Source organism: Oncorhynchus mykiss, chromosome 21, assembly GCF_013265735.2.
Source record: "Oncorhynchus mykiss isolate Arlee chromosome 21, USDA_OmykA_1.1, whole genome shotgun sequence".
In the NCBI taxonomy this organism is placed as follows: Eukaryota; Metazoa; Chordata; class Actinopteri; order Salmoniformes; family Salmonidae; genus Oncorhynchus; species Oncorhynchus mykiss.
This window is the reverse complement of record NC_048585.1, coordinates 9,746,502-9,769,001: the sequence shown is the minus strand read 5'-3', so window position 1 is coordinate 9,769,001 and position 22,500 is coordinate 9,746,502. Positions and strand designations below refer to the sequence as shown.

Here is a 22,500-nt window from a genome sequence, read left to right as displayed (position 1 = left end):
AGGATTTATTGTATGTTGGCTGTAATAACATTTGTGTGATGTTTTTAAAATCTTCTTTTCAAACAGCCCCATTTTTATTTTTTAAGAGGAGAGGTTTATACTGAGGCGTTAGCGACTTGTCGTCTCGGTTTGAAAAGGGGTTTAACTTGAACTTTCTTGACTAAATGAAGATGTTTCCCTTTTCTACTCGTTCAATCAAGATCCCTGTCTTGGGGAATTACTGCCAAGCGTGTTGTACATGTGGATATCTCGTGCATAGTTTGACCTAACGAACTGTCGTTGTGTTCTGCAGGCTTCTTTAGGGACGACGAAATACTGCTGCTAACGAGTTGTCGTTGTTCTACGGGCTTCTTTAGGGACGACGAAATACTGCCGCTAACGAGCTGTCGTTGTGTTCTGCAGGCTTCTTTAGGGACGACGAAATACTGCCGCTAACGAGCTGTCGTTGTGTTCTGCAGGCTTCTTTAGGGACGACGAAATACTGCCGCTAACGAGCTGTCGTTGTGTTCTGCAGGCTTCTTTAGGGACGACGAAATACTGCCGCTAACGAGCTGTCGTTGTGTTCTGCAGGCTTCTTTAGGGACGACGAAATACTGCCGCTAACGAGCTGTCGTTGTGTTCTGCAGGCTTCTTTAGGGACGACGAAATACTGCAGCTAACGAGCTGTCGTTGTTCTACAGGCTTCTTTAGGGACGACGAAATACTGCTGCTAACGAGCTGTCGTTGTGTTCTGCAGGCTTCTTTAGGGACAACGAAATACTGCCGCTAACGAGCTGTCGTTGTGTTCTACAGGCTTCTTTAGGGACGACGAAATACTGCAGCTACTTTCTGAAGAGCATGGGGTGTCCCAAACCCGACTGCATGTATCTACACGAACTGGGGGACGATGCGGCCAGCTTCACTAAAGAGGAGATGCAGGTAAGATGACCAATTTCAATACTTAGGAAAGGCTCTTTCTCAATTCATCTTTCCTCCGATCCTCACCCTGCTATCTCCTACCTCCTTCTCAAAACACATTGTGGGAATGGTTTGAGGGACCTGGGACCTTCTCCTCCAATTCATGCTTGAGAAGGAGACGAATAGATGGGATGCGATGAACTGAGGAGAATTGAAATGGGAGTCCCAGGATTGTAGTGGTGTCGACTTCACAGCAGGTGTTTTATCTTTCTAACGTGATCCTTTGTGTCGCTCTGTGTCGTCTGTCAGGCAGGGAAGCATCAAGAGTATGAACAGAGGCTGTTACAGGATCTGTACCAGAACCCCAGCTTTACCACCCAGACCTCAGGAGGGGAGACGACCAAGAGCTCTAAACCCAGCTGTTTGCAGAGGTAGGCTAAGAGCTCTAAACCCTGCTCTTTACAGAGGTAGGCTAAGAGCTCTAAACCCTGCTCTTTACAGAGGTAGGCTAAGAGCTCTAAACCCTGCTCTTTACAGAGGTAGGCTAAGAGCTCTAAACCCTGCTCTTTACAGAGGTAGGCTAAGAGCTCTAAACCCTGCTCTTTACAGAGGTAGGCTAAGAGCTCTAAACCCAGCTCTTTACAGAGGTAGGCTAAGAGCTCTAAACCTTTACAGAGGTAGGCTAAGCGCTCTAAACCCAGCTCTTTACAGAGGTAGGCTAAGAGCTCTAAACCTTTACAGAGGTAGGCTAAGAGCTCTAAACCTTTACAGAGGTAGGCTAAGAGCTCTAAACCCTGCTCTTTACAGAGGTAGGCTAAGCGCTCTAAACCCAGCTCTTTACAGAGGTAGGCTAAGAGCTCTAAACCTTTACAGAGGTAGGCTAAGCGCTCTAAACCCAGCTCTTTACAGAGGTAGGCTAAGAGCTCTAAACCTTTACAGAGGTAGGCTAAGCGCTCTAAACCCAGCTCTTTACAGAGGTAGGCTAAGCGCTCTAAACCCAGCTCTTTACAGAGGTAGGCTAAGAGCTCTAAACCCTGCTCTTTACAGAGGTAGGCTAAGAGCTCTAAACCCTGCTCTTTACAGAGGTAGGCTAAGAGCTCTAAACCCAGCTGTTTACAGAGGTAGGCTAAGAGCTCTAAACCCTGCTCTTTACAGAGGTAGGCTAAGAGCTCTAAACCCTGCTCTTTACAGAGGTAGGCTAAGAGCTCTAAACCCAGCTGTTTACAGAGGTAGGCTAAGAGCGCTAAACCTTTACAGAGGTAGGCTAAGAGCTCTAAACCCTACTCTTTACAGAGGTAGGCTAAGAGCTCTAAACCCTGCTCTTTACAGAGGTAGGCTAAGAGCGCTAAACCCTGCTCTTTACAGAGGTAGGCTAAGAGCTCTAAACCTTTACAGAGGTAGGCTAAGAGCTCTAAACCCAGCTGTTTACAGAGGTAGGCTAAGAGCTCTAAACCCAGCTGTTTACAGAGGTAGGCTAAGAGCGCTAAACCTTTACAGAGGTAGGCTAAGAGCTCTAAACCCTACTCTTTACAGAGGTAGGCTAAGAGCTCTAAACCCTGCTCTTTACAGAGGTAGGCTAAGAGCGCTAAACCCTGCTCTTTACAGAGGTAGGCTAAGAGCTCTAAACCTTTACAGAGGTAGGCTAAGAGCTCTAAACCCAGCTGTTTACAGAGGTAGGCTAAGAGCTCTAAACCCAGCTGTTTACAGAGGTAGGCTAAGAGCGCTAAACCTTTACAGAGGTAGGCTAAGAGCTCTAAACCCTACTCTTTACAGAGGTAGGCTAAGAGCTCTAAACCCTGCTCTTTACAGAGGTAGGCTAAGAGCGCTAAACCCTGCTCTTTACAGAGGTAGGCTAAGAGCTCTAAACCTTTACAGAGGTAGGCTAAGAGCGCTAAACCTTTACAGAGGTAGGCTAAGAGCTCTAAACCTTTACAGAGGTAGGCTAAGCGCTCTAAACCTTTACAGAGGTAGGCTAAGAGCTCTAAACCCTGCTCTTTACAGAGGTAGGCTAAGAGCTCTAAACCCTGCTGTTTACAGAGGTAGGCTAAGAGCGCTAAACCTTTACAGAGGTAGGCTAAGCGCTCTAAACCCAGCTCTTTACAGAGGTAGGCTAAGAGCTCTAAACCCTGCTCTTTACAGAGGTAGGCTAAGAGCTCTAAACCCAGCTCTTTACAGAGGTAGGCTAAGCGCTCTAAACCCAGCTGTTTACAGAGGTAGGCTAAGAGCGCTATACCCTGCTGTTTACAGAGGTAGGCTAAGAGCTCTAAACCTTTACAGAGGTAGGCTAAGAGCTCTAAACCCTGCTCTTTACAGAGGTAGGCTAAGAGCTCTAAACCCTGCTCTTTACAGAGGTAGGCTAAGAGCTCTAAACCCAGCTCTTTACAGAGGTAGGCTAAGCGCTCTAAACCCAGCTGTTTACAGAGGTAGGCTAAGAGCGCTATACCCTGCTGTTTACAGAGGTAGGCTAAGAGCTCTAAACCTTTACAGAGGTAGGCTAAGAGCTCTAAACCCTGCTCTTTACAGAGGTAGGCTAAGAGCTCTAAACCTTTACAGAGGTAGGCTAAGAGCTCTAAACCCTGCTCTTTACAGAGGTAGGCTAAGAGCTCTAAACCTTTACAGAGGTAGGCTAAGAGCTCTAAACCCTGCTCTTTACAGAGGTAGGCTAAGAGCTCTAAACCCTGCTCTTTACAGAGGTAGGCTAAGAGCTCTAAACCCTGCTCTTTACAGAGGTAGGCTAAGAGCTCTAAACCCTGCTCTTTACAGAGGTAGGCTAAGAGCTCTAAAACCTGCTCTTTACAGAGGTAGGCTAAGCGCTCTAAACCTTTACAGAGGTAGGCTAAGAGCGCTAAACCCTGCTCTTTACAGAGGTAGGCTAAGCTCTTTAGAGGAGAACACTATCCTGGGATCCATTTTGATACCTGACGCTTGACTGATGTCTTTTGAAGAGCTGAGATTGACTCGTGTTACATTCGTCTCCCTTCTCTTCCCCCCTTCGCTCTCTTCCCCTCCCCCGCTCCCTTCCCCCCCCTTCGCTCTCTTCCACCCCCTTCCCCTGCCCGCTCTCTCCTCTCCTCTCCAGATCCAACAGTAACAACAGTCATGGACAAGAGGCGTGGCCAGCGTTACAACCCACGGGGAAGACGACCAATGGTCTATCGGAGCACAGTAAGAGTCCGCCGTCGAACGGCGGCGGCTTGGACTCTGAACACGTGACACCGGACGGACCAGAACGTGACGTTGGCCTGGGCTCTGTGACCGGCCTCTCGCCTTTCTCCTCAAGCCGTGACCCCCCAAGGTAAAAGGGCGGTACACACTTCACTCGAGCACGTCCGAGTACCTCTAATGTTGCCACGGCGCTGGTCTACAACGCTCCATCGCTCTGTTTGTGTGTATCAGTCTTAAACAACCGTCCGCTGACATTAACTCCCCAAACCCATTTTACACACAGCTTCTTATCTAAAGGCCCCATTTGAAATGTTTTCACACAAAGAACAATGACTAACATGAGAAGTAGAATTTTAATTTATCCTGTTTCCCGGGCAACAACTCCTTCAAACCTCCTCAATGCTCTACTGGTTATCTCTCATCTACTGGTGTTGCTGTTATCTCTCATCTACTGGTGTTGCTGTTATCTCTCATCTACTGGTGTTGCTGTTATCTCTCTACTGGTGTTGCTGTTATCTCTCTACTGGTGTTGCTGTTATCTCTCTACTGGTGTTGCTGTTATCTCTCATCTACTGGTGTTGCTGTTATCTCTCATCTACTGGCATTGCTGTTATCTCTTGTCTACTGGTGTTGCTGTTATCTCTCTACTGGTGTTGCTGTTATCTCTCATCTACTGGTGTTGCTGTTATCTCTCATCTACTGGTGTTGCTGTTATCTCTCTACTGGTGTTGCTGTTATCTCTCTACTGGTGTTGCTGTTATCTCTCTACTGGTGTTGCTGTTATCTCTCATCTACTGGCGTTGCTGTTATCTCTCGTCTACTGGTGTTGCTGTTATCTCTCGTCTACTGGTGTGGCTGTTATCTCTCGTCTACTGGCGTTGCTGTTATCTCTCGTCTACTGGTGTTGCTGTTATCTCTCTACTGGTGTTGCTGTTATCTCTCTACTGGTGTTGCTGTTATCTCTCTACTGGTGTGGCTGTTATCTCTCGTTTACTGGCGTTGCTGTTATCTCTCGTCTACTGGTGTTGCTGTTATCTCTCTACTGGTGTTGCTGTTATCTCTCGTCTACTGGTGTTGCTGTTATCTCTCGTCTACTGGTGTTGCTGTTATCTCTCGTCTACTGGCGTTGCTGTTATCTCTCGTCTACTGGTGTTGCTGTTATCTCTCGTCTACTGGCGTTGCTGTTATCTCTCGTTTACTGGCGTTGCTGTTATCTCTCGTCTACTGGTGTTGCTGTTATCTCTCTACTGGTGTTGCTGTTATCTCTCGTCTACTGGTGTTGCTGTTATCTCTCGTCTACTGGTGTTGCTGTTATCTCTCGTCTACTGGCGTTGCTGTTATCTCTCGTCTACTGGTGTTGCTGTTATCTCTCGTCTACTGGTGTTGCTGTTATCTCTCATCTACTGGTGTTGCTGTTCTCTCTCGTCTACTGGCGTTGCTGTTATCTCTCGTCTACTGGTGTTGCTGTTATCTCTTGTCTACTGGTGTTGCTGTTATCTCTCTACTGGTGTTGCTGTTATCTCTCGTCTACTGGTGTTGCTGTTATCTCTCGTCTACTGGTGTTGCTGTTATCTCTCGTCTACTGGTGTTGCTGTTATCTCTCGTCTACTGGTGTTGCTGTTATCTCTTGTCTACTGGTGTTGCTGTTATCTCTCGTCTACTGGTGTTGCTATCTAGTGGAAAGCCTTCCCAGAAGAGTGGAGGCTGTGATAGCAGCAATGTTCCAACATCTAGTGGAAAGCCTTCCCAGAAGAGTGGAGGCTATTATAGCAGTAATGTACCAACATCTAGTGGAAAGCCTTCCCAGAAGAGTGGAGGCTGTTATAGCAGCAATGTTCCAACATCTAGTGGAAAGCCTTCCCAGAAGAGTGGAGGCTGTGATAGCAGCAATGTTCCAACATCTAGTGGAAAGCCTTCCCAGAAGAGTGGAGGCTGTTATAGCAGCAATGTTCCAACATCTAGTGGAAAGCCTTCCCAGAAGAGTGGAGGCTGTTATAGCAGCAATGTTCCAACATCTAGTGGAAAGCCTTCCCAGAAGAGTGGAGGCTGTTATAGCAGCAATGTTCCAACATCTAGTGGAAAGCCTTCCCAGAAGAGTGGAGGCTGTTATAGCAGCAATGTTCCAACATCTAGTGGAAAGCCTTCCCAGAAGAGTGGAGGCTGTTATAGCAGCAATGTTCCAACATCTAGTGGAAAGCCTTCCCAGAAGAGTGGAGGCTGTTATAGCAGCAATGTTCCAACATCTAGTGGAAAGCCTTCCCAGAAGAGTGGAGGCTGTTATAGCAGCAATGTTCCAACATCTAGTGGAAAGCCTTCCCAGAAGAGTGGAGGCTGTTATATCAGCAATGTTCCTACATCTAGTGGAAAGAAGGGATCAACTCCATATTAAGGCTCATGGTGATGGAATGAGATGTTGGACGAGCAGGTGTCCACATCCTGTTGGTAGTGTAATTTCATCTCCACACCATGGTTGTTCTAACAGGGCTGCTGTGTCTTTCAGCCCCAGGGACGCTCTGCCAGACGTCACCAGGAGCAGGGACACACAACATGGGGACTCCTCAGAACGTCACAACCTGGTAAGATGGAGAACATGGGAGAGTTTTCAGGGGAAATGTTATGCCAAGATGGTCTTTATTCGACCTTAGACTTGGTAGATGGGAATCTGCAGCTTTCTGTTGCTTCCTAGACATCTTGATTGAAAAGCTGTTACACATTGGTCAGTATTATTCTTCATAATAAAACAACAACTAATCAGTGTTGCTGACTAATGGTTTATTCATTCTAATATTATTGCTCTCGCTTCTCCCTTCTCTGTCCTCCCTCCCCCTCTCCTCCCCCCCCTTCCCCTCCCCTCTCCTCCCTCCCTCTCTCCTCTCTCCTCCCTCTCTTCTCTCTCCTCCCTCCCCCTCTCCTCCCTCTCTCTCTCCTCCCTCTCTCTCTCCTCCCTCCCCCCTCCCCCCTCTCCTCCCTCCTTCTCCTCACTCTCTCCTCCCTCCCTCTCTCCTCCCTTCCTCTCTCCTCCCTCCCTCTCTCCTCCCTCTCTCCTCCCTCCCTCTCTCCTCCCTCTCCCTCTCCCTCTCCTCCCTCCCCCTCTCCTCCCTCCCCCTCTCCTCCCTCCCCCTCTCCTCTCCCCCTCTCCTCCCCCCCTCTCCTCCCCCCCTCTCCTCCCCCCCTCTCCTCCCTCCCCTTCTCTCTCCTCCCTACCTCTCGCCTCCCTACCTCTCTCCTCCCTACCTCTCTCCTCCCTACCTCTCTCCTCCCTCTCTCCTCCCTCTCTCCTCCCTCTCTCCTCCCTCTCTCCTCCCTCCCTCTCTCCTCCCTCCCTCTCTCTCCCCCCTCATATCTCTCTCCTCCCTCATATCTCTCTCTCCTCCCTCATATCTCTCTCTCCTCCCTCGTATCTCTCTCTCCTCCCTCATATCTCTCTCCTCCCTCATATCTCTCTCCTCCCTCATATCTCTCTCTCCTCCCTCATATCTCTCTCTCCTCCCTCATATATCTCTCTCTCCTCCCTCATATATCTCTCTCTCCTCCCTCATATCTCTCTCTCCTCCATCCCTCCCTCCCTCCCTCCCTCCCTCCCTCCCTCCCTCCCTCCCTCCCTCCCTCCCTCCCTCCCTCCCTCCCTCCCCTCCTCCAGCTCCCAGACAGTGACTCTCCGTCGCCCCCTCCTGTCCTCTCCGGCCCTCCTGGTTTCTCCAAAGACAGCCAGGTGGTTCCCATCAGTGTGACTACTCGGTCTCCCTTTCAGGGGGCTGCCGCCGAGTCCCAGTCTCTGTTCTCAGACAACAGTAACTATCGCCATCCTAACCCCGTCCCCAGTAGCCTCCGTGGGTTCCCCAGCACCTCCACACATAACAACCACGACACCTGGCCCACTGCACCCCAACCACACAGCCTCTTCACTTCAGGTACAGTAGGAACTCAATATAAACAACAAGTATATATATATTTTTTTATCTGTGTACGTTATAAATGGGAGATCCATACTGTTTTTGATCATGTAATCTAATTGATTTACTGGGGGTTTGAGAGTCCGGGTGGACAACACTGTCCAAATGTCTAGCCGCTGTCGAGAGGCGGCCTGGCCGCTGTCGAGGGGGCCTGGTCACTGTCGAGGGGGCCTGGTCACTGTCGAGGGGGCCTGGTCACTGTCGAGGGGGCCTGGTCACTGTCGAGGGTGCCTGGTCACTGTCGAGGGTGCCTGGTCACTGTCGAGGGGGCCTGGTCACTGTCGAGGGGGCCTGGTCACTGTCGAGGGGGCCTGGTCACTGTCGAGGGTGCCTGGTCACTGTCGAGGGGGCCTGGTCACTGTCGAGGGGGCCTGGTCACTGTCGAGAGGCGGCCTGGTCGCTGTCGAGAGGCGGCCTGGTCGCTGTCGAGAGGCGGCCTGGTCGCTGTCGAGAGGCGGCCTGGTCGCTGTCGAGAGGCGGCCTGGTCGCTGTCGAGAGGCGGCCTGGTCGCTGTCGAGAGGCGGCCTGGTCGCTGTCGAGAGGGGGCCTGGTCGCTGTCGAGAGGCGGCCTGGTCGCTGTCGAGAGGCGGCCTGGTCGCTGTCGAGAGGCGGCCTGGTCGCTGTCGAGAGGCGGCCTGGTCGCTGTCGAGAGGCGGCCTGGTCGCTGTCGAGAGGCGGCCTGGTCGCTGTCGAGAGGCGGCCCGGTCGCTGTCGAGAGGCGGCCCGGTCGCTGTCGAGAGGCGGCCCGGTCGCTGTCGAGAGGCGGCCCGGTCGCTGTCGAGAGGCGGCCCGGTCGCTGTCGAGAGGCGGCCCGGTCGCTGTCGAGAGGCGGCCCGGTCGCTGTCGAGAGGCGGCCCGGTCGCTGTCGAGAGGCGGCCCGGTCGCTGTCGAGAGGCGGGCCGAGAGGCGGCCCGGTCGCTGTCGAGAGGCGGGCCGAGAGGCGGCCCGGTCGCTGTCGAGAGGCGGGCCGAGAGGCGGCCCGGCCGCTGTCGGGGCGGCCCGGCCGCTGTCGGGGCGGCCCGGCCGCTGTCGGGGCGGCCCGGCCGCTGTCGGGGCGGCCCGGCCGCTGTCGGGGCGGCCCGGCCGCTGTCGGAGGCGGCCCGGCCGCTGTCGGCCTGGTCGCTGTCGAGAGGCGGCCCGGTCGCTGTCGAGAGGCGGCCCGGTCGCTGTCGAGAGGCGGCCCGGTCGCTGTCGAGAGGCGGCCCGGTCGCTGTCGAGAGGCGGCCCGGTCGCTGTCGAGAGGCGGCCCGGTCGCTGTCGAGAGGCGGCCCGGTCGCTGTCGAGGCGGCCCGGTCGCTGTCGGAGGCGGCCTAGTTCGTTTGTGTATTAATTATAGCCGTTTTAAAAGCTTTTTCTGTTAAATTTGACATCACTGATATCTTTCTCTTTCTTCCTCTATCTCCTCCTCCAGATTCCATCCCAGTATCGTCCTCAACAGACTGGCAGGCAGCCTTCGGCTTCGGCTCATCCAAACAGCAGACGTCAGAAGATGACTTGGGATTCGATCCTTTCGACATCACCCGTAAAGCCCTGGAGGACCTGATAGAGAAGGAGCTCAGCGTTCAGGACAGCCTCCCGTCCCTCTCCATCTCCCCAGGTCCCTTCCCCCCCCACCACCACCACTCACTCCTCTCCTCCGTAGCCACCAAAGCTGCTCCTGGTCCCCCTGGAGAGCTGATACCCCGTAACCACTTCTTCTCTGGGCCCATCTCCGGTCTCTCTAGTAATCACTGCTTCTCCCAGATGCATCAACACCACCCTCAACAACGGGCTGTCTATAACTCCTTCAGCTTCCCCGGACAGCCGCCTTCATCATCATCATCGTCTTCATCACAGACCAGCCGCCACCCCTGGATGACGTCTGCCCCGAACCGAAATAACTTCACGACGCACTTCGGCGGCAATCGTACGGTGTCACAACACAGCAGCTTCCTGGACCTGATGCTGCCCAGTGCAGGGCTGGGAGGCATCGCCACGACAGGTAATACTAATAATAATGTATACAGAGCGTTCAGAAAGTATTCAGACCCCTTGACGTTTTTGTCCACATTTTGTTACGTTACAGCCTTATTCTAAAATTGATTACATTAATGTTTTTCCCTCATCAATCTACACACAATACCCTATAATGACATCACAATACCCCACAATGACATCACAATACCCCATAATGACATCACAATACCCCGTAATGACATCACAATACCCCACAATGACATCACAATACCCCATAATGACATCACAATACCCCGTAATGACATCACAATACGCCATAATGACATCACAATACCCCGTAATGACATCACAATACCCCACAATGACATCACAATACCCCACAATGACATCACAATACCCCACAATGACATCACAATACCCCGTAATGACATCACAATACCCCGTAATGACATCACAATACCCCGTAATGACATCACAATACCCCATAATGACAAAGCAAAAACGGGATTTTAGAAATGTTTGCTAATTTCTTTAAAAAAATTAAAAAAACACATTTACATAAGTATTCAGAGCCTTTACTCAGTACTTTGTTGAAGCACCTTTGGCAGCAATTACAGCCTCGAGTCTTCTTGGGTTTGACGCTACAAGCTTGGTACACCTGTATTTGGGGAGTTTCTCCCATTATTCTCTGCAGATCCTCTCAAGCTCTGTCAGGTTGGATGGGAAGCGTTGTTGCACAGCTATTTTCAGGTCTCTCCAGAGATGTTTGATCGGGTTCAAGTCTGGGCTCCGGCTGGGCCACTAAAGGACATTCAGAGACTTGTCCCAAAGCCACTCCTGTGTTGTCTTGGCTGTGTGCTTAGGGTCATTGTCCTGTTGGAAGGTGAACCTCCACCCCAGTCTGAGGTCCTGAGCGCTCTGGAGCAGATTTTCATCAAGGATCTCTCTGTACTTTGCTCAGTTCATCTTTGCCTCATTCCTGACTAGTCTCCCAGTCCCTGCCGCTGAAAAACGTCCCCACAGCATGATGCTGCCACCACCATGCTTCACCGTAGGGATGCTTCCACCACCATGCTTCACCGTAGGGATGCTGCCACCACCGTGCTTCACCGTAGGGATGCTGCCACCACCATGCTTCACCGTAGGGATGCTGCCACCACCATGCTTCACCGTAGGGATGGTGCCACCACCATGCTTCACCGTAGGGATGGTGCCACCACCATGCTTCACCGTAGGGATGGTGCCACCACCATGCTTCACCGTAGGGATGGTGCCAGGTTTCCTTTAGCATTCAGGCCAAAGCGTTCAATCTTGGTTTTATCAGACCAGAGAATCTCGTTTCTCATGGTCTGAGACTCTTTAGGTGCCTTTTGGGGAAACTCCCAGCGGGCTGTCATGTGCCTTTTACTGAAGAGTGGCTGGCGTCTGGCCACTCCCATAAAGACCTGATTGGTGGAGTGCTTCGGAAAGGTTCTCCCATCTCCCATAACATGATACAGTCCAGACTCCCAGTACAGACTAAGTGGAGAGATAGCACGATACAGTCCAGACTAAGTGGAGAGATAGCACGATACAGTACAGACTAAGTGGAGAGATAACACGATACAGCCCAGACTCCCAGTACAGACTAAGTGGAGAGATAACACGATACAGCCCAGACTCCCAGTACAGACTAAGTGGAGAGATAGCACGATACAGCCCAGACTCCCAGTACAGACTAAGTGGAGAGATAGCACGATACAGTCCAGACTAAGTGGAGAGATAGCATGATACAGTCCAGACTCCCAGTACAGACTAAGTGGAGAGGACTTGGGTATAATGTATAAAATATAGTCAGTGAGGACCTCGGGATAATGTATGAAATACCGTCGGTGATGATTTTGGGATAATGTATGAAATATAGTCAGTGAGAAGGACTTGGGGATAATGTATAGAATATAGTCAGAAGGACTTGGGGATAATGCATGGAATATAGTCAGAGAAGGACTTGGGGATAATGTATGGAATATACTCAGTGAGAAGGACTTGGGGATAATGTATGAAATATAGTCAGTGAGGAGGAGTTGGGGATAATGTATTTAAATAGTCACATGGAATGCTGCCAGTGGTAGTTATGACTGGGAACAGCTGTCCACTACCAGTGGTAGTTATGACTGGGAACAGCTGTCCCTGTTTATAATGGAGACATGGAACACTGTCAGTGGTAGATATGACTGGGAACAGCTGTCAGTGGTAGTTATGACTGGGAACAGCTGTCAGTGGTAGTTATGACTGGGAACAGCTGTCCCTGTTTATAATGGAGACATGGAACGCTGTCAGTGGTAGATATGACTGGGAACAGCTGCCAGTGGTAGTTATGACTGGGAACAGCTGCCAGTGGTAGTTATGACTGGGAACAGCTGCCAGTGGTAGTTATGACTGGGAACAGCTGTCAGTGGTAGTTATGACTGGGAACAGCTGTCCCTGTTTATAATGGAGACATGGAACGCTGTCAGTGGTAGTTATGACTGGGAACAGCTGCCAGTGGTAGTTATGACTGGGAACAGCTGCCAGTGGTAGATATGACTGGGAACAGCTGCCAGTGGTAGTTATGACTGGGAACAGCTGCCAGTGGTAGTTATGACTGGGAACAGCTGTCCGTGTTTATAATGGGGACATGGGACGCTGCCAGTGGTAGTTATGACTGGGAACAGCTGCCAGTGGTAGTTATGACTGGGAACAGCTGCCAGTGGTAGTTATGACTGGGAACAGCTGCCAGTGGTAGTTATGACTGGAACAGCTGCCAGTGGTAGATATGACTGGGAACAGCTGCCAGTGGTAGTTATGACTGGGAACAGCTGCCAGTGGTAGTTATGACTGGGAACAGCTGCCAGTGGTAGTTATGACTGTGAACAGCTGCCAGTGGTAGTTATGACTGGGAACAGCTGCCAGTGGTAGTTATGACTGGGAACAGCTGCCAGTGGTAGTTATGACTGGGAACAGCTGTCAGTGGTAGATATGACTGGGAACAGCTGCCAGTGGTAGTTATGACTGGGAACAGCTGCCAGTGGTAGATATGACTGGGAACAGCTGCCAGTGGTAGTTATGACTGGGAACAGCTGTCCCTGTTTATAATGGGGACATGGAACACTGTCAGTGGTAGTTATGACTGGGAACAGCTGTCAGTGGTAGTTATGACTGGGAACAGCTGTCAGTGGTAGTTATGACTGGGAACAGCTGTCAGTGGTAGTTATGACTGGGAACAGCTGTCAGTGGTAGTTATGACTGGGAACAGCTGTCAGTGGTAGTTATGACTGGGAACAGCTGCCAGTGGTAGATATGACTGGGAACAGCTGCCAGTGGTAGTTATGACTGGGAACAGCTGCCAGTGGTAGTTATGACTGGGAATAGCTGCCAGTGGTAGTTATGACTGGGAACAGCTGCCAGTGGTAGTTATGACTGGGAACAGCTGCCAGTGGTAGATATGACTGGGAACAGCTGCCAGTGGTAGTTATGACTGGGAACAGCTGCCAGTGGTAGATATGACTGGGAACAGCTGCCAGTGGTAGTTATGACTGGGAACAGCTGCCAGTGGTAGATATGACTGGGAACAGCTGCCAGTGGTAGTTATGACTGGGAACAGCTGCCAGTGGTAGATATGACTGGGAACAGCTGCCAGTGGTAGTTATGACTGGGAACAGCTGTCAGTGGTAGTTATGACTGGGAACAGCTGCCAGTGGTAGTTATGACTGGGAACAGCTGCCAGTGGTAGTTATGACTGGGAACAGCTGCCAGTGGTAGTTATGACTGGGAACAGCTGCCAGTTGTAGTTATGACTGGGAACAGCTGCCAGTGGTAGTTATGACTGGGAACAGCTGTCAGTGGTAGTTATGACTGGGAACAGCTGCCAGTGGTAGTTATGACTGGGAACAGCTGCCAGTGGTAGTTATGACTGGGAACAGCTGCCAGTGGTAGTTATGACTGGGAACAGCTGTCAGTGGTAGTTATGACTGGGAACAGCTGTCAGTGGTAGTTATGACTGGGAACAGCTGCCAGTGGTAGTTATGACTGGGAACAGCTGCCAGTGGTAGATATGACTGGGAACAGCTGCCAGTGGTAGTTATGACTGGGAACAGCTGCCAGTGGTAGATATGACTGGGAACAGCTGCCAGTGGTAGATATGACTGGGAACAGCTGCCAGTGGTAGATATGACTGGGAACAGCTGCCAGTGGTAGATATGACTGGGGACAGCTGCCAGTGGTAGTTATGACTGGGAACAGCTGCCAGTGGTAGATATGACTGGGAACAGCTGCCAGTGGTAGTTATGACTGGGAACAGCTGCCAGTGGTAGTTATGACTGGGAACAGCTGCCAGTGGTAGTTATGACTGGGAACAGCTGCCAGTGGTAGTTATGACTGGGGACAGCTGTCAGTGGTAGTTATGACTGGGAACAGCTGCCAGTGGTAGTTGTGACTGGGAACAGCTGCCAGTGGTAGATATGACTGGGAACAGCTGCCAGTGGTAGATATGACTGGGAACAGCTGCCAGTGGTAGATATGACTGGGAACAGCTGCCAGTGGTAGTTATGACTGGGAACAGCTGTCAGTGGTAGTTGTGACTGGGAACAGCTGCCAGTGGTAGTTGTGACTGGGAACAGCTGCCAGTGGTAGTTATGACTGGGAACAGCTGCCAGTGGTAGATATGACTGGGAACAGCTGCCAGTGGTAGATATGACTGGGGGAAAAACCCAACCCTGCAGCTCTCTTTTTTGTGTGTTTTTTTTTGTCCACAAACAATCCCATGAGGTCATTGAATTGCATTGCATTGTGGGTAAGTAATAGGTAATACATGAGTGAGAGAACCACTGGGTGGCAGCACATGATTACCCTAGTGTAGTGTAGTGTAGTGGCTGGAATGACCATCAGAACAGAACAGACTCACCCAGTCAGCCAACAGTATAGAAGATGTCACAGGATGTTAATTCCAGGGTCATATGTACAGATTTTGCATCACTGTTTGGCTACATAGCTTTGAAATAATGTGTAATAATAATTATATAATTATAATAATAATATAGCAAATTGATCAAATAATCTGCCTATGGTTAGGTAGTTGAGCTCCTACATTGACTGCAAAACATTTTACAATCCATCTTTCTCTCTGACTGACTGACAACGTAATCCTCCCCAGGACGAGTCAGATCTGTCTGACCAGTATAGGAATCAGACCATGGCCTCTGACCTGAACGACCTCTTCCTGTGTGAAGAACAGAAACAAACAAGTTTATCAGAGCCACCTCCACTCTCGCTCCTCATTCGTCCGTCAGCTCTTTGTTTGGCTGTTGCTGACACACCTCTGCTCTCTGGATGGGCTGCCCAGAATAAACAATGTCAACTGTCATTGGCAAGTTCAACACCCCCCCCCTATATAGTGTAGAACAACTTGTGACCAGGCCGTTTGGGGTCAGCCCTGGTTCTGGGTCATTCATCCTGTGAGGCTGACAAGTAAGTGTCGGGCTCCTCTTCGCTTTTCCGTTTACCTCCGCAGCTCCTCCCCTCCTCGGCTCTCCTCCGCACCACACTGAGGTGAATATACCACACTGAGATGAATATACCACATCCAGACACTGAGATGAATATACCACATCCAGACACTGAGATTAATATACCACACTGAGATGAATATACCACATCCAGACACTGAGATGAATATACCACATCCAGACACTGAGATGAATATACCACATCCAGACACTGAGATGAATATACCACATCCAGATACTGAGATGAATATACCACATCCAGACACTGAGATGAATATACCACATCCAGACACTGAGATGAATATACCACACTGAGATGAATATACCACACTGAGATGAATATACCACACTGAGGTGAATATACCACATCCAGACACTGAGATGAATATACCACATCCAGACACTGAGATGAATGTACCACATCCAGACACTGAGATTAATATACCACACTGAGATGAATATACCACATCCAGACACTGAGATTAATATACCACACTGAGATGAATATACCACATCCAGACACTGAGATTAATATACCACATCCAGATACTGAGATGAATATACCACACTGAGATGAATATACCACATCCAGACACTGAGATTAATATACCACACTGAGATGAATATACCACATCCAGACACTGAGGTGAATATACCACATCCAGACACTGAGGTGAATATACCACATCCAGACACTGAGATGAATATACCACACTGAGATGAATATACCACATCCAGACACTGAGATGAATATACCACACTGAGATGAATATACCACATCCAGACACTGAGATGAATATACCACATCCAGACACTGAGATGAGTATACCACACTGAGATGAATATACCACATCCAGACACTGAGATGAGTATACCACACTGAGATGAATATACCACATCCAGACACTGAGATGAATATACCACATCCAGACACTGAGATGAATATACCACATCCAGACACTGAGATGAATATACCACATCCAGACACTGAGATGAATATACCACATCCAGACACTGAGATGAATATACCACATCCAGACACTGAGATGAATATACCACATCCAGACACTGAGATGAATATACCACATCCAGACACTGAGATGAATATACCACATTCAGACACTGAGGTGAATATACCACATCCAGACACTGAGATTAATATACAACATCCAGACACTGAGATGAATATACCACACTGAGATGAATATACCACATCCAGATACTGAGGTGAATATACCACATCCAGATACTGATATGAATATACCACACTGAGATTAATATACCAAATCCAGACACTGAGATGAATATACCACATCCAGACACTGAGATGAATATACCACACTGAGATGAATATACCACATCCAGACACTGAGATGAATATACCACATCCAGATACTGAGGTGAATATACCACATCCAGATACTGAGATGAATATACCACACTGAGATGAATATACCACATCCAGATACTGAGATGAATATACCACATCCAGATACTGAGGTGAATATACCACATCCAGATACTGAGATGAATATACCACACTGAGATGAATATACCACATCCAGACACTGAGATGAATATACCACATCCAGACACTGAGATGAATATACCACATCCAGATACTGAGATGAATATACCACACTGAGATGAATATACCACACTGAGATGAATATACCACATTCAGACACTGAGGTGAGTATACCACATTCAGAGACTGAGGTGAATATACCACATTCAGACACTGAGATGAATATACCACATCCAGACACTAAGATGAATATACCACATCCAGACACTGAGATGAATATACCACATCAAGACACTGAGATGAATATACCACACTGAGATGAATATACCACATCCAGACACTGAGATGAATATACCACATCCAGACACTGAGATGAATATACCACATCCAGACACTGAGATGAATATACCACACTGAGATGAATATACCACATCCAGACACTGAGATGAATATACCACATCCAGACACTGAGATGAATATACCACATCCAGATACTGAGATGAATATACCACATCCAGACACTGAGATGAATATACCACACTGAGATGAATATACCACATCCAGACACTGAGATGAATATACCACACTGAGATGAATATACCACATCCAGACACTGAGATGAATATACCACATCCAGACACTGAGATTAATATACCACACTGAGATGAATATACCACATCCAGACACTGAGATGAATATACCACATCCAGACACTGAGATGAATATACCACATCCAGATACTGAGATGAATATACCACATCCAGACACTGAGATGAATATACCACACTGAGATGAATATACCACATCCGGACACTGAGATGAATATACCACATCCAGATACTGAGATGAATATACCACATCCAGACACTGAGATGAATATACCACACTGAGATGAATATACCACACTGAGATGAATATACCACACTGAGGTGAATATATCACATCCAGACACTGAGATGAATGTACCACATCCAGACACTGAGATTAATATACCACACTGAGATGAATATACCACATCCAGACACTGAGATTAATATACCACATCCAGACACTGAGGTGAATATACCACATCCAGACACTGAGATGAATATACCACACTTAGATGAATATACCACATCCAGACACTGAGATTAATATACCACATCCAGACACTGAGATTAATATACCACACTGAGGTGAATATACCACATCCAGACACTGAGATGAATATACCACATCCAGACACTGAGATGAATATACCACACTGAGATGAATATACCACATCCAGACACTGAGATGAATATACCACACTGAGATGAATATACCACATGCAGACACTGAGATGAATATACCACATCCATACACTGAGATGAATATACCACATCCAGACACTGAGATGAATATACCACATCCAGACACTGAGATTAATATACCACACTGAGGTGAATATACCACATCCAGACACTGAGATGAATATACCACATCCAGACACTGAGATGAATATACCACACTGAGGTGAATATACCACACTGAGATGAATATACCACATCCAGACACTGAGATTAATATACAACATCCAGACACTGAGATGAATATACCACATCCAGACACTGAGATGAATATACCACATCCAGACACTGAGATGAATATACCACATCCAGATACTGAGGTGAATATACCACATCCAGATACTGATATGAATATACCACACTGAGATGAATATACCACATCCAGACACTGAGATGAATATACCACATCCAGACACTGAGATGAATATACCACATCCAGATACTGACATGAATATACCACATCCAGACACTGATATGAATATACCACACTGAGATGAATATACCACATCCAGATACTGAAGTGAATATACCACATCCAGATACTGAGATGAATATACCACACTGAGATGAATATACCACATCCAGACACTGAGATGAATATACCACATCCAGACACTGAGATGAATATACCACATCCAGATACTGAGATGAATATACCACATCCAGATTCTGAGGTGAATATACCACATCCAGACACTGAAATGAATATACCACATCCAGATTCTGAGGTGAATATACCACACTGAGATGAATATACCACATCCAGACACTGAGATGAATATACCACATCCAGATTCTGAGGTGAATATACCACATCCAGACACTGAAATGAATATACCACACTGAGATGAATATACCACACTGAGATTAATATACCACATCCAGATACTGATATGAATATACCACATCCAGACACTGAGATGAATATACCACACTGAGATGAATATACCACATCCAGATTCTGAGGTGAATATACCACATCCAGACACTGAAATGAATATACCACACTGAGATTAATATACCACATCCAGACACTGAGATGAATATACCACACTGAGATGAATATACCACATCCAGACACTGAGATGAATATACCACACTGAGGTGAATATACCACATCCAGACACTGAGGTGAAAATACCACACTGAGATGAATTTACCACATCCAGACACTGAGATGAATTTACCACATCCAGATACTGAGATGAATATACCACATCCAGATACTGAGATGAATATACCACATCCAGATACTGAGATGAATATACCACATCCAGATACTGAGATGAATATACCACATCCAGACACTGATATGAATATACCACATCCAGATACTGAGATGAATATACCACACTGAGATGAATATACCACATCCAGACACTGAGATGAATATACCACATCCAGACACTGAGATGAATATACCACATTCAGACACTGAGGTGAGTATACCACATTCAGACACTGAGGTGAATATACCACATTCAGACACTGAGGTTAATATACCACACTGAGATGAATATACCACATTCAGACACTGAGGTGAGTATACCACATTCAGACACTGAGGTGAATATACCACATCCAGACACTGAGATTAATATACCACATCCAGATACTGAGATGAATATACCACATCCAGACACTGAGATGAATATACCACATCCAGACACTGAGATGAATATACCACATCCAGATACTGAGATGAATATACCACATCCAGACACTGAGATGAATATACCACATCCAGACACTGAGATGAATATACCACATCCAGACACTGAGATGAATATACCACACTGAGATGAATATACCACACTGAGATGAATATACCACATCCAGACACTGAGATGAATATACCACATCCAGACACTGAGATGAATATACCACACTGAGATGAATATACCACATCCAGACACTGAGATGAATATACCACACTGAGATGAATATACCACACTGAGATGAATATACCACATCCAGACACTGAGATGAATATACCACACTGAGATGAATATACCACATCTAGACACTGAGATGAATATACCACACTGAGATGAATATACCACATCCAGACACTGAGATGAATATACCACATCCAGACACTGAGATGAATATACCACATCCAGACACTGAGATGAATATACCACATCCAGACACTGAGATGAATATACCACATCCAGATACTGAGATGAATATACCACATCCAGATACTGAGATGAATATACCACATCCAGACACTGAGATGAATATACCACATCCAGACACTGAGATGAATATACCACATCCAGACACTGAGATGAATATACCACATCCAGACACTGAGGTGAATATACCACATCCAGACACTGAGATGAATATACCACACTGAGATGAATATACCACACTGAGATGAATATACCACATCCAGATACTGAGATGAATATACCACATCCAGACACTGAGGTGAATATACCACATCCAGACACTGAGATGAATATACCACATCCAGACACTGAGGTGAGTATACCAGATCCAGGCACTGAGATGAAGCTAGAATATTGTGCACTGCAGACAACTGTACAGCCCATCCTCCATCCCTCCAACAGTCTCCATTTTGAAAGCAGGTGCTTTTAAACTGACAGCCTCTCGTTGTTGTGTGTTGTGTTGTATGTTGCGTGTGCTCTGACTATCAAGTCATAGTTCACAGCGAGCCACTGAGCTTTTTGGCAGACATTACTACCCTCCCTCCCAACTCCCCAAAGCCCCCAGCCCATCTTACAACAGCATTATGATTCAGTTCGATGAATGTTTCTAATGGTCAGTTCTCACACTCTCCTCTGTGTTGTGTTTGCTGCAGACAGAGAGTTCAATGACACCTTCTTGGCGTTCTTCTCCGGGATGATGTCTGCCTAGTTTCGCTCTGAGGTGTTCCCTGAGATGGCCTGTCTGGTTCTCTGGTTCCCTGAGCTGGCCTGTCTGGTTCTCTGGTTCCCTGAGATGGCCTGTCTGGTTCTCTGGTTCCCTGAGATGGCCTGTCTGGTTCTCTGGTTCCCTGAGATGGCCTGTCTGGTTCTCTGGTTCCCTGAGCTGGCCTGTCTGGTTCTCTGGTTCCCTGAGATGGCCTGTCTGGCTCTCTGGTTCCCTGAGATGGCCTGTCTGGTTCTCTGGTTCCCTGAGATGGCCTGTCTGGTTCGCTGGTTCCCTGAGTGGCCTGTCTGGCTCTCTGGTTCCCTGAGATGGCCTGTCTGGCTCTCTGGTTCCCTGAGATGGCCTGTCTGGCTCTCTGGTTCCCTGAGATGGCCTGTCTGGCTCTCTGGTTCAAGTCTATGTGGGCAGTTATGTGCTTTTTACTGAGGAGTGGCTTCCGTCTGGCCACTCTACCATAAATGCCTGATTGGTGAAGTGCTGCAGAGGTGGTTGTCTTTCCGGAAGTTTCTCCGATCTCCACAGAGGAACTCTGGAGCTCTGTCAGAGTGACCATCGGGTTCTTGGTCACCTCCCTGACCAAGGCCCTTCTCCCCTGATTGCTCAGTTTGGCCGGTCAATTGAATTTACCACAGGTGGACTCCAAGTTGTAGAAACATCTCAAGGATGATCAATGGAAACAGGATGCACCTGAACTCAATTTCAAGTCTCATAGCAAAGGGTCTGAATCCTTAAGCAAATAATTTTTTATTTTATTTTTATTAATTTGCAAACACCTCCCGAATAAATCCTGTTCGCTTTGTCATTATGGGGTATTGTGATGTCATTATGGGGTATTGTGATGTCATTATTGGGTATTGTGATGTCATTATTGGGTATTGTCTGTAGATTGATGAGAAAAATGTTTTATTTAATCCATTTTAGAATAAGGCTGTAACATAACATGGGGCGGCAGGGTAGCCTAGTGGTTAGGGTGTTGGACTAGTAACCGGAAGGTTGCAAGTTCAAACCCCCGAGCTGACAAGGTACAAATCTGTCGTTCTGCCCCTGAACAGGCAGTTAACCCACTGTTCCTAGGCCGTCATTGAAAATAAGAATTTGTTCTTAACTGACTTGCCTGGTTAAATAAAGGTAAAAATGCTTGGCAGGCCCAGGATTTGGGTTTTGTCAGAAACAACCACTAGTCTACATGTAATCTGGGATTAAATGAATTCGGACACATAATCCCAGTATATTGCTGGGATCCATAA

General features: G+C 47.9%; 1 protein-coding gene across 1 annotated transcript in view; it reads left to right on the top strand.

The window, feature by feature from the left end:
* The window catches only part of LOC110510472 (CCR4-NOT transcription complex subunit 4), a 48,559-nt gene that overhangs the window by 22,395 nt on the left and 3,664 nt on the right, over positions 1-22,500 (top strand). Inside the window, exons 6-11 of the mRNA XM_036956807.1 lie at positions 793-918; positions 1,207-1,328; positions 3,977-4,192; positions 6,563-6,638; positions 7,703-7,973; positions 9,427-9,996. Coding sequence (XP_036812702.1) covers positions 793-918; positions 1,207-1,328; positions 3,977-4,192; positions 6,563-6,638; positions 7,703-7,973; positions 9,427-9,996 — 1,381 coding nt within the window. The remainder of the gene's footprint in view (positions 1-792; positions 919-1,206; positions 1,329-3,976; positions 4,193-6,562; positions 6,639-7,702; positions 7,974-9,426; positions 9,997-22,500) is intronic.